The 12426-nt window shown below is 50.0% G+C and overlaps 1 protein-coding gene across 2 annotated transcripts in view; it reads right to left on the minus strand.

The window, feature by feature from the left end:
- LOC145350337 (receptor-type tyrosine-protein phosphatase-like N) overlaps positions 1–12426 on the minus strand; it is a 232291-nt gene that overhangs the window by 5967 nt on the left and 213898 nt on the right. For both annotated transcript variants that reach the window (XM_080199564.1, XM_080199563.1), the window contains exons 18-20: positions 12015–12134; positions 6564–6730; positions 2580–2633 (exon numbers count right to left, since the gene is read on the minus strand). In XM_080199564.1, coding sequence (XP_080055690.1) covers positions 2580–2633; positions 6564–6730; positions 12015–12134 — 341 coding nt within the window. The remainder of the gene's footprint in view (positions 1–2579; positions 2634–6563; positions 6731–12014; positions 12135–12426) is intronic.

Genomic DNA, 12426 nt, shown 5'->3' on the forward strand with positions numbered 1-12426 from the left:
TAAAGCAAAATACACCACCTGCTGGAACCTGAATGAAAAAATAGAGCTCACTGGGAAAACATCTGGTATCTGTGGAGAAGGAAAGAGACATAGTGAGCCCATTCGCCAGTCATGATGACCACAGCAGAGGTGTGGAGGTGTCCGGGGGGTTCAGGGCTACAGCTGGGTATTGCCCCTGGAGCCTGGCAGTGCCAGGTGGCCCTTTCAAGACGGCACCCCCATCTCTGTGGAGCTGGCTTTACCACCTCCGTCAGGCCCCAGCACACCAGACTTGTGGTGTCAATCACGCCCCAGGGGTTCTTAGGACATTCCCAGAAGATCAGCTCTGGCTGTGTTTCCAAGGGAAAATGCGCTGGTTTTCAGCCAGAACCTGACACTTGGCCAAATCTTCCTGGAAAATTCCACCCAGAGTTAGCGTGTCCAGTCCAGTGTGACTCTTGTTTAGAAGAAGGAAGTTCTGAAGAAGAGTCAGATTGTTCTTGAAGCATTAACTCCATCTCTCTCTCTCTCCACAGATCCTGCCAGACCTGCTGAGATTTTCCAGCAATCTCTGTTTTCTCTATGGTAATTGGAGCACGATACGCTGTGAGTGGGTATATACGAAGGCACTATCACCATGGTTGCCATGACACTGAGTGGAGGGGGGGGGGGTGCCATGCATCTCCTCACTTCCCTGCGCTGCCTGCCCATTCATTAATTTCGGACTCCCTCAGTCAGCGTTCGCTCAATCCCTCAACGGGAATGTCTACATCAGTATACAAGCTACGATCAGAAATGTGGCCACTTACACACACAATAAAAATGCAAAGAATATCTGTTCAACCTTTTATAAATCGCTGGTTAAGCCTTAGCTTGAGAATCATGTTTAAATTTTGAGCATTGCTCCTTGGAAACAGGTCAGGATCTTGGAGAGTGTGGAGAGGAGATTTACTAGAACGCAACTACAAAGTGTTGTGAACGTAGCCCAGTCCATCAGGCAAACCAGCCTCCCATCCATTGACTCTGTCTACCCTTCCCGCTACCTCGGAAAAGCAGCCAGCATAAGTAAGGACCCCACGCATCCCGGACATTCTCTCTTCCACCTTCTTCCTTCGGGAAAAAGGTACAAAAGACTGAGATCACGTACCAACCGACCCAAGAACAGCTTCTTCCCTGCTGCCACCAGGCTTTGGAATGGACCTACCTTGCATTAAGTTGATCTTTCTCTACACCCTGAGCTATGACTGTAACACTACATTCTGTACTCTCTCCTTTCCTTCTCTATGCTTTGTATAAGCACGCAAGAAACAATACTTTTCACTGTATACTAATACATGTGACAATAATAAATCAAATCAAATAAAGCCAAATCAAATGGAAAGGAAGGGAGCTTGTTTTTCATTGGTTGAGGGTTGTGTGGCCGAATTCTGCTCCTAAATCCTACCTGAGCATCATAGAGAAGAGCACCATTTATTGGCCGTCCTTCATTGTCCTCAAGAAATTGGCGATCAGTGACTAGTGGTGTGCCTCAGGGATCAGTGTTGGAACCGCAATTGTGTAGAATTTGCATAGATAAGTTGGAGTTGGGGAATAAGTGTCAAAGTTCACAGATGCCGCTAAGATGGGCGGCAGAGCAAAGTGTACAGAGGGACACTGAAAGTCTGCAAAGGGATATAGATAGTCTAAGTGAGTGGGAAAGGGTCTGGCAGATGGAGCACAGTGTGAGGTCATCTATTTTGGTAGGAATAGCAGGAAAATGGACTGATATTTAAATGGTAAAAAATTGCAGCATGCTGCTGTGCAGAGGGACCTGGGTGTCCTTGTACGTGAACCACAAAAAGTTGGTGTACAGGTGCGGCAGGGAATGAAGAAGGCAAATGGAATTTTGTCCTTCATTGCCAGAGGGATGGAGTTTAAAAACAGCGAGGTTATGTTGCAGCTGTACAACGTGCTGGTGAGGCCACACCTGGAGAACTGTGTACAGTTTTGGTCTCCTTACTTGAGAAAGGATATACTGGCACTGGAGGGGGTGCAGAGGAGATTCATTTGGTTGATTCCGGAGTTGAGAGAGTTGGCTTATGAGGAGAAACTGATTAGACTGGGGCTATACTCATTGGAATTTAGAAGAATGAGGGGAGATTTTATAGCAACGTGTAAGATTATGTAGGGGATAGATAAGGCAGAAGACGGAAGTTGTTTCCTCTGGCAGGTGAAATTGGAACTAGGGGGCACAGCCTCAAAATAAGGGGGAGCAGATTTAGGACTGAGTTGAGGAGGAACTTCTTTGCCCAAAGGACTGTGAATCTGTGGAATTCCTGCCTAGTGAAGGGTTAATAAAGGCAGGTATCCCATGTGCCTTCTTCACCACTTCATCTACCTGTCCTGCTGCCTTCAGGGATCTTTGGACATGTGCCCCCAACTTCCCTCTGATGTGCTATACTTCCGAGTGTCCTGCTGTTCATTCTGTATTCCCTTCCGTGGTTAGACCTGTCAAATCTGTGTTTTCCTCCTGTGAAATCTGACACGTCACTTATTGAAGCAGTTGTCCATCATTTACAGAGATGAATGCAGCCAGAGGAATCTCAGTGAATGTTCCTTACCTGCAGTGAACGATTATGGGGCAGGAACGGCCTCTGTAACACTTGTTCACTTTCCTGCGGGACAGAGAGAAATCCATGAAACAGGCCATTCGGCCCAACTGGTCTAATCTGGCCTTTCTGCTCCATACGAGCCTCCTCCCATCCCCCCTTCCCCTCACCCCACTAACATATCCTCCCATTCCTCGTGTGTTAAAGGAGGATGCTCGTTCCTGTTTACCTGAAGCGTGGCACCAACGTACATAAGGCAGGAGAGGCTCCGAGTGGATCAGGAGGCCTCTGTACTATCACCCCCATCTGACCTAGAGCCAGAAACACGCGATGCACAATTACACCTTAAACAACATCTTTCAACCATTCAAACTTTAAGCAGGTTAAGGCAACGTGTTCCAAATAATGTTGACTTTTGATAGTTAGGGTCAAACCTCCCAGCAATGGGATGGTCAGGAACCAGAGGGAGGATTTGTCCTTCTTACTGAGGGAGTTGTTGTGATCTGGGATGCGCTGCCTGAAAGGGCGGTGGAAGATTCAATAGGAACTTCCAAAAATTTAGATATGTATCTGCAATCAGAAATATACAGGAGTCTGGAGGGAGTGTGAGGGAGGGGGATCTAACTGAATAACTCTATCAAGGAGCCAGCACAGGCAGCATGGGCTGAATGGACTCTTGCGCTGTAACAGCACCCATTGAGAATCACCGTGCCCTCTAACCATTCATCACGGCAGAGTGATGTGATAGCGTTAACATAATCGCAGCCTGGAGAACATGAATCCAAATCCCACCGCAGTGGTTAGCACTGCTGCCTCACTGCTCCAGGGACCCGGGTTCGATTCCCGACTTGGGTCACTGTCTGTGTGGAGTCTGCACGTCCTCCTCGTGTCTGCATGGGTTCCCTCTGGGTGCTCCGGTTTCCTCCCACAGTCCAAAGGCGCGTTGGTTAGGGGCATTGACCCGAATAGGTATTAGAGTGTGGCGACTAGGGGAATTTCACAGTAACTTCATTACAGTGTTAATGTAAGCCTGACTCGTGACTAGTAAAATAAACTAATCACGAGGATAAGCTTGTAATGTATTAATTCAATCAGTTGTGATGTGATAAATGTAACGCAGGCAGCTCCTGCACACGGCAATGAGTTAATGACCAGAGCATCTGGTTTTTGTGAAGTTGATCGAAGGGTGAACATTGATCCAGAATGCCAGGGGAGAAACGCCGAGGAGATTTCTGACATTTACTGGGGAAGTTTGGAGTATTGGTGGGAATTTTACTGGAGTATTTGCGGGGACGGAGGGGGTTGGGGAGGGGGACGTGGTCCTGGTTTGAAGTTTCACCCAAATAACGGCACCTCACACAGCGCAGCCCCCGCCCCCCCCTCCTCGGGAACCTCTCCGAACGATAAAGCCGGCGCGACCCCCCCCCTCAGACCGCGACGCAGCCGTCCCCCACTCAGCACCAAGAACAGGTCAAAGGGCACAGAGAGGAGAGCTGTTTCCGCCATGCTCCATGCAGCAGACACAGCCGCCAATGATCACTTTTGTGACTATGCAACTGGACCTTGAGATTACTAGCTGCAAATCACAAAAATGACACTGGGAGCCATAAGAGAGAGGAGTGTCGTAGAAGGCAGCCAGCCATCGCAGGGTTAATGCTGGTTAAAGAGGGAAGAAGGAGCAGTTAGCCAGACAGCAGGTGGTCAGAGTGGCCCACAGTGTACACTCCCGGCTAGTAACACGCAGACAGGTTAGTTCCTTACCCGGTTAATCCGATTCTTATTGAATGAGGGAGCAGACAGGAATCAATAAAGCAGAAACAGTGTGACCGATCAGACAGTTTGCCGGGGTGTTGGCAATGAATGTTTTCACAGCATGGTGAGTATCTGGTTTTTTTGGGGGCGGGGGGGTTAGGAGAGAGGTTTATTAGGAGTGATTTTTACCTTGATTCAGCAGGGGAGAATTCTGCAGGAACAGGTAGCGAGCAGGACTAATCAACCACTCCCAAATATTTCACTGCCCATTGGAATCAACAGATAGAAATCAGGTCGGAGGTATCCAACATTAACCCCACCCATACTGTCCGTGTAGAATGAAGTTAAAGTATAAAACTGGGCAATGGATCATCTATCATTGCAGCAGCGAATGTACAGCACAAGGTTAGATACAGAGTAAAGCTCCCTCTACACTGTCCCCATCAAACACTCCCAGGACAGGTACAGCACAGGGTTACATACAGAGTAAAGCTCCCTCTACACTGTCCCCCATCAAACACTCCCAGGACAGGTACAGCACGGGATTAGATACAGAGTAAAGCTCCCTCTACACTGTCCCCCATCAAACACCCCCAGGACAGGTACAGCACGGGGTTAGATACAGAGTAAAGCTCCCTCTACACTGTCCCCCATCAAACACTCCCAGGACAGGTACAGCACGGGGTTAGATACAGAGTAAAGCTCCCTCTACACTGTCCCCCATCAAATACTCCCAGGACAGGTACAGCACGGGGTTAGATACAGAGTAAAGCTCCCTCTACACTGTCCCCCATCAAACACCCCCAGGACAGGTACAGCACGGGGTTAGATACAGAGTAAAGCTCCCTCTACACTGTCCCCCATCAAACACCCCCAGGACAGGTACAGCACGGGGTTAGATACAGAGTAAAGCTCCCTCTACATAAGTTCCAAAGAACAAAGAACAGTACAACACAGGGACAGCCCCTTCGGCCCACCAAGCCTGTGCTGACTCAGATGCCTCCCTAATCTAATATTTTCTTGCTTCTACACAGTCCATATCCCTCTATTCCCTACCTATTCATGTATCAATCCCGATGCTCCTTGAATGTTGTTATAGAATCCATTTCCATCACCTCCTTCAGGAGCACGTTCCAGGCGTTCACCACCCTCTGTGTGAAAAACTTGTCCCTGACATCTCTTTTAAGCTTTCCCCTGTTCACTTCCAATCTACGCTCCCTAGTAATTGACCCTTCAACCCCTGGGAGAAAGACCCTGGCTATCCAGCTTGCATCAACCGCAATCCCACCCAGGCCCTATCTCCGTAACCCTGCATATTTACCTTGCTAATCCCCCTAACACTAAGGGGCAATTTAATATGACCAATCCACCTAACCCACACATCTCTATAGTGTGGGAGGAAATCGGAGCACCCGGAGGAAACCCACGTAGACACATTAGCTCAGGCTAATGCCATATAGGCGTGGGTTCAAATCCCACCACAGCAGCTAGAATTTAAATTAAACTAATAAATCTGGAATATAAAATTTGTCACAGTAATGGTGACCATGAAACCATTGTTGATTGTCAGACAAACCCATCGGGTTCACTAATGTTCTTTAGGGAAGGAAATCTGCCATCCTCAACTGGTCTGGCCTACATGAGACTCCAGACCTTGGTGGTACGGTGGCACAGTGGTTAGCACTGTTGCCTCGCAGCACCAGGGACCCGGGTTCGATTCCCAGCTTTGATCACTGTCTGTGTGGAGTTTGCACATTCTCCACGTGTCTGCACGGGTTTCCTCCGAGTGCTCCGGTTTCCTCCCACTCTCCAAAGATATGAAGGTTAGATTGGTTGGCCATGCTAAATTGACCCTAGTTTCGGAGGGGGGATTAGAAGGGTAAATACGTGGGTTACGGGGATAGGGTGGGTTGCAGGCTTGATGGGCTAAATGGCCCCCACCTGTACTGTAGGGATTCTAAGACTCACAGCAATGTGGCTGACTCTTAACTGCCCTCGGAAATGGCCAAGTGAGAAAATCATTATAAGGACAGTTTGGGATGGACAATAAATGGTGGCCCAGCCAGCGATGCCTACATCCCATGAAAGAGTGAAAAATCTAGCTCTGTGCCAGACGATAGCCCTGCCCCTCTTCCAGCCCGACAAGTCTTGCATCCTCTTGAGTCAGGCTGGCTCCCTGAGCCCTCGCCACCGCCCCCCCCCGCCGGCCCACCGACCTCCCCCTCTCTCTCCGCCCCTCCGTACCTGCGGAAATCCAGCAGTGGTCGGGTGGAGGAGGGGATGCCCTCTGCTGGCCAGCTCAGGAAGTGGAACTGGGTGAGAGTCCGCGTCTCCTGGGACTGCAGGTTCTTCAGGTAGAAACTCCGCACCAGGAAATCCTCACACCAGATGTGCTCAGAGACCAGGTTGACCTGTGGAAGCAGCAGGAAAGGGTTAGGTACAGACGTTGAACAAGGAATTCCCTTCGCCTTAGATTCCTGCAGACAGAAAAAAGGCATCACAGAAGGATCCTGAGGTTTCTCCTGGAATATTCATAAGAGCATAAGAACATAAGAAATAGGAGCAGGAGTAGGCCATCTAGCCCCACGAGCCTGCCCCGCCATTCAATAAGATCATGGCTGATCTGTCGTGGCTCAGTTCCACATTCCCGCCCTCTCTCCATAACCCTTAATATTCAAATAATTAGAATTTACAAAAAGCTTTTTATCATCTCAGGATGTTCCAAAGCACTTGACAGGCAAAGCGATCATAGTTTGAAATGTAGCCACTGTTACAACACAGCAATAGTGGCTACATTTCACACAGCAAGATCCCAGAAGCAGTAGTCAGATAATAAACAGAACTGCTGTCTTTTTTATAATGATGGGGCTTGAAGATTTCTCCAGGACACCAGGGGGAGCTCTCCTACACATCTTTCAAATAGCGGCCATCGGATCCCTTCCACCAACCTGACAGACAGGACCTGAGTTTAACATTGCATCATCTGCAACAGTGCAGCACTCCCTCAGTACTGACCCTCTGACAGTGCGGCACTCCCTCGGCACTGACCCTCTGACAGTGCGGCACTCCCTCAGTACTGACCCTCTGACAGTGCGGCACTCCCTCAGTACTGACCCTCTGACAGTGCGGCACTCCCTCAGTACTGACCCTCTGACAGTGCAGCATTCCCTCAGTACTGACCCTCTGACAGTGCGGCACTCCCTCAGTACTGAACCTCTGACAGTGCGGCACTCCCTCAGTACTGACCCTCTGACAGTGCGGCACTCCCTCAGTACTGACCCTCTGACAGTGCAGCATTCCCTCAGTACTGACCCTCTGACAGTGCGGCACTCCCTCAGTACTGACCCTCTGACAGTGCGGCACTCCCTCAGCACTGACCCTCTGACAGTGCGACACTCCCTCAGTACTGACCCTCTGACAGTGCTGCACTCCCTCAGCACTGACCCTCTGACAGTGCGGCACTCCCTCAGTACTGACCCTCTGACAGTGCGGCACTCCCTCAGCACTGACCCTCTGACAGTGCGGCACTCCCTCAGCACTGACCCTCTGACAGTGCGCCATCCGTGAAGAGAAGAACAGAGCCAATGTTTTGCATCTGGATGACCCTTCTTCAGAACTAATGGAAATAGGATAAGATTTATATTGATGGGGGCTGAATGGAGGGCCAAAGAGAAGTGGAGACAAAGGAGAGATTGACAAAGATGCCATGGACAAAGGAAATGTAAATAGTGGTGATCATGACAAGGAAGGGAGCTAATAGCGGCACATTGAGAGAGAGATCAGAATGTGTTAATGGCAGAACAAAGCAGAGTGTCAAAGGACAGCCTGGAACCGCTAACAGATGGCTCGGGGGGTGGAGGGGAGACGGTGATGACGGAAAAAATGGAAAGACGGATGGAAAAGTTAATCAATGAGTAAAAATTAAAAATAATAAATAATTTAGGAAAAATTAAAATAATTTTTTAACAAATGGTGGAACTGGGATGAAGGTGGAGGGGAGAGTTGATGCTGTGAATTTGTTGAACTCCATGCTCAGTCTAGAAGGCTGTAAAGTGCCCAATGGGAAGATGAGGTGCTGTTCCACCGGTTTTACATTGGGGTTCGCGAGAACATTGCAAAAGGACAAGGACGGACATGCGGACAGGAGAGCAGGGCGGGGGTGTTGAAGTGGCAAGCGACAGGAGGGTCTGAGTCCTGCGTGCGGATGGACTGAAGGTGTGCTGCATAGTGGTCACCCAGTCTGGTGTTTAGTGTCTGCAGTGTAGGTAGACCACATTGGGAGCAGGGAATGCAATAGACCAGAGTGAAGGAGGTGCCTGTGAAGCACTGGTTTACCTGAATAGAGTGGGTGGTGAGCAGGGAGGAGGTGAAGGGGCAGGTGTTGCAACTGCATTGAACAGCGCCACGGTAGTGGGTGAGGTGATGGGTGTGATGGAAGAGTGGGCCAGGGTGTCCCGGAGAGAATGTTGACGGGAGAGTGAGGAGAAGATGTGTCGAGTGGTGGGCATCGTGCTGGCATTGGCAGAGATAGCAGAGGATGGTTCTTTGAACGCAGAGGTTGGTGGGGTGAAAAGTGAGGACAAGGGGGACCCTGTCCTGGTTCTGGGAGGGAGGAGAAGGGGTGAAAGCAGTGGCCTGGGGTATGAGTCGGGCACAGTTCTGAACCCTGTCAACCACAGCATGAGAAAACACGATTAAAGAAGAAGGGAGACATATCGGCTGCACCATTTTGGAGAGTGGCATCATCAGAACAGATGCAGTGGAGACGAAGGAACCGAGAGAATGGGATGGAGTCCTTCCAGGATGTGGGATCTGAAGAGCTGCAGTCAAGGTAGCTGTGGGAGTCGGTGGATTTGTAATGGATACTGCTGGACAGTTTATCACCAGAAATGGGGACGGAGAGATCAAGGAAGGGAAGGGTCAGAGATGGATCATGTGGAAGTGATAATTGGGTGGAAATTGGAAGCAAAATTGATAAAGTTTTCCAGGTCCAGACGAGTACATGAAGCGCCATCGAAATAGTCATCGATGTACAAATAAAGGATTTGTGGGAGGGGACCGGAGTGGGTCTGGAACCGGGAATGCTCCACATAACCCATAAAGAGACAGTATAACTGGGACCCGGGCGAATGCCCTAAGCCACAGCTTTTATTTGGAGGAAGTGAGACGAGTTAAAGGAGAAGTTGTTGAGCGAGAGAACCAGCTCAGGCAGACGGAGGAGAGCGGTGGGTGGATGGGGATTGTTCAGACCTCTGTTCAAGGAAGAAGTGAAGAGCTTTGAGGCCATCCTGGTGGGGAACCGAGGGACTGGATATCCATGGTGAGGAGGAGCTGGTTTGGGCCGGGGAACTGGAAGTCATCAATATGGCGTAGGGTATCGGAGGAATCACGGATGTAGGTGGGAAGCGATTGGGCAAGAGCAGAGAAAATGGAGTCAAGATAGGAAGAAATGAGGCTGGTGAGGCAGGAACAAGCTGACACGACTGGCCTACCGGGGCAGGCCTGTTTGTGAATTTTGGGAAGGAGGTAGGAGGGGGCTGTCGCACGGTTAGGAGGCTGTGAGGTTGGAGAGTGGAAGGAAGATCTCCGGATTAGATAAGGTCATTGACAGTCCTGGAAACAGCGACCTGATGTTCAGGGGTTGTGGCCCAGGGGAAAGTAGGAGGAAGTGTCAGAGATGGCGTCAGCCTCTGCGAGGTAGAGGCCCGTACGCCAGACACTGCCCTTGTCGGCGGGTTTGATGAAGGTCAGGGTTGGATCTGAGAGAGCAAAGTTCAGCAAGTTCGGGAGGAGAAAAGTTAGAGCGGGTGAGAGGAGCGAGAAACTGAGGCAGCCAATGTCACTCCAACAATTCTCCATGAAGAGATCAAGAGCAGGTAAGAGGCCAGAGGGAGGGGGTCCAGGTGGAGGGGGAATGGGTGAAGGGATCTGCTGAACAGGGTGGGGGAGACTCCTGTCCAAAGAAGTGAGGACGGAGACGAAGGCGGCGGAGGGAGAGTTCAGCATCAGGTCAAGCCCGAAACTCATTGAGGCGAGGATGTTTACCATTTATTCAGCTATTTACCATTTATATAGATGATCTGGAGGAGGGAACCGAGTGTATGGTGTCGAAATTTGCTGATGACACCAAGATTGGGGGAACGGCAAATTGTGCGGAGGGTGTGGAGAGTCTGCAGAAGGATCTAGATAGGCTGGGCGAATGGGCCAGGAAATGGCAAATGGAATTTAATGTTGGCAAGTGTGAGGTGGTCCACTTTGGTAGGAATAATGGTAGGAAGGACTATTACTTACGTGGCGAAAAACTGCAGCAGGCGACGGTGCAGAGGGACCTCGGGGTCCTTGTGCATGAATCGCAAAAACCCAGCTTGCAGGTGCAGCAGGTGGTCAGGAAGGCGAATGGGATGCTGGCCTTCATAGCGAGGGGGATTGAATATAAAAGTAGGGAGGTCTTGCTGCAGCTGTATAGGGCATTGGTGAGGCCGCAGCTGGAGTACTGTGTGCAGTTTTGGGCGCCGCACCTGCGCAAGGATATTTTGGCCCTGGAGGGAGTGCAGAGGAGGTTTACTAGGCTGATACCGGAGCTGAGGGGATTGAGCTATGAGGAGAGGCTGAATAAACTAGGCTTGTACTCATTAGAGTTTAGAAGAATGAGGGGAGATCTCATTGAGACGTATAAGATGATGAATGGGATGGATAGGATAGAGGTGGAGAGACTCTTCCCGCTCAGAAAGGATAGTAGGACTAGGGGGCACAGCCTCAAGATAAAGGGGAGGCGGTTTAGAACGGAGTTGAGGAGGAACTTCTTCACTCAAAGGGTGGTGAATCTCTGGAATTCTCTGCCCGTTGAAGTGGTGGAGGCTGCCTCGCTAAATATTTTTAAGAAGCGGGTTGATGGGTTTTTGATAAGAGAAGGGATTAAGGGTTATGGGGAGAGGGCGGGAAAGTGGAACTGAGCCACGACAGATCAGCCATGATCTTATTGAATGGCGGGGCAGGCTCGAAGGGCTAGATGGCCTACTCCTGCTCCTATTTCTTATGTTCTTATGTTCTTATGTAACGGAACGAAGCCAAGACCCTTGCTGAGTACAGCACGCTCAGCTCAGAGAGGGGAGGGTCAGTGGGCCAATAAAGGTTTATCAGTGTCACAAGTCGGCTTACATTAACGCTGCAATGAAGTTATTATGAAGATCCCCTCAGTCGCCACACTCTGGTGCCTGTTTGGGTACACTGAGGGGGAATTTAGCACGGCCAATGCACCCTGACCAGCACGTCTTTCGGACGTGCAGGGGCTGGGATTAGGAGGGACGGAGTCTGAGGGGTGAGAAGGGACAAAGAGTCCTGGATGGGTGCTGGTATCGAGTCAACAGAGAAAATCTGTCGAAGTCAGTCTTGAATATATCCAATGAGCCAGCCTCCACTGCTCACTGGAGGGAGAATTCCAAAGATTAACAATCCCTCCTGATTTTTAAACTGTCCTCCCCACTCGAGGTTAACTCCCAGCGTCCACTCTGTCAAGCCCCCCCTCAGGAAGGTATATGGACTCAGTAAGATTCACATCCCATTTTCCTAAACTCCAGTGAGCACAGGCCCAAACCGCCCGACCTTTCCTCACTAGACAAACCCCTCATCCCAGGAGTCAGTCCGGTGAACCTTCCCTGAACGGGTTTCGAATGCAAGTTGTGTTGCCCGATCTACCTCGTAGATGTGGTAGAGAGACGAGCCTTCATCTGGCCAGTAACGGTCGCAGTGCTTAATGCTGTCTTCCACCAAGGGGGTAAGCATGACGATCACAGTGCAACCATTCTCCCAGGCCATCTGAAAGAGGACACAATGTCAATACAACGTCTAAACAATGGAACAGTCCTCACTACCCCCTCCACTCAGACAAAACGTGCGACTGAAAGTTAGGCAGATAAGGATAGAACTGGAGCCAAGCTTTACAGGAGGCGAAGGCCGAGTGGTATTATCACTGGATTATTAATCCAGAAACTCAGCTGTTGTTCTGGGGACCTGGGTTCGAATCCCGCCAGGTCAGGTGAAGGAATTTGAATTTATTAAATAAAAATCTGGAATTAAGAATCTACTGATGTTCATGAAACCACTGTCG

This window comes from Carcharhinus amblyrhynchos, chromosome 11 (assembly GCF_965287045.1).
Source record: "Carcharhinus amblyrhynchos chromosome 11, sCarAmb.v2.hapA, whole genome shotgun sequence".
NCBI lineage: Eukaryota > Metazoa > Chordata > Chondrichthyes > Carcharhiniformes > Carcharhinidae > Carcharhinus > Carcharhinus amblyrhynchos.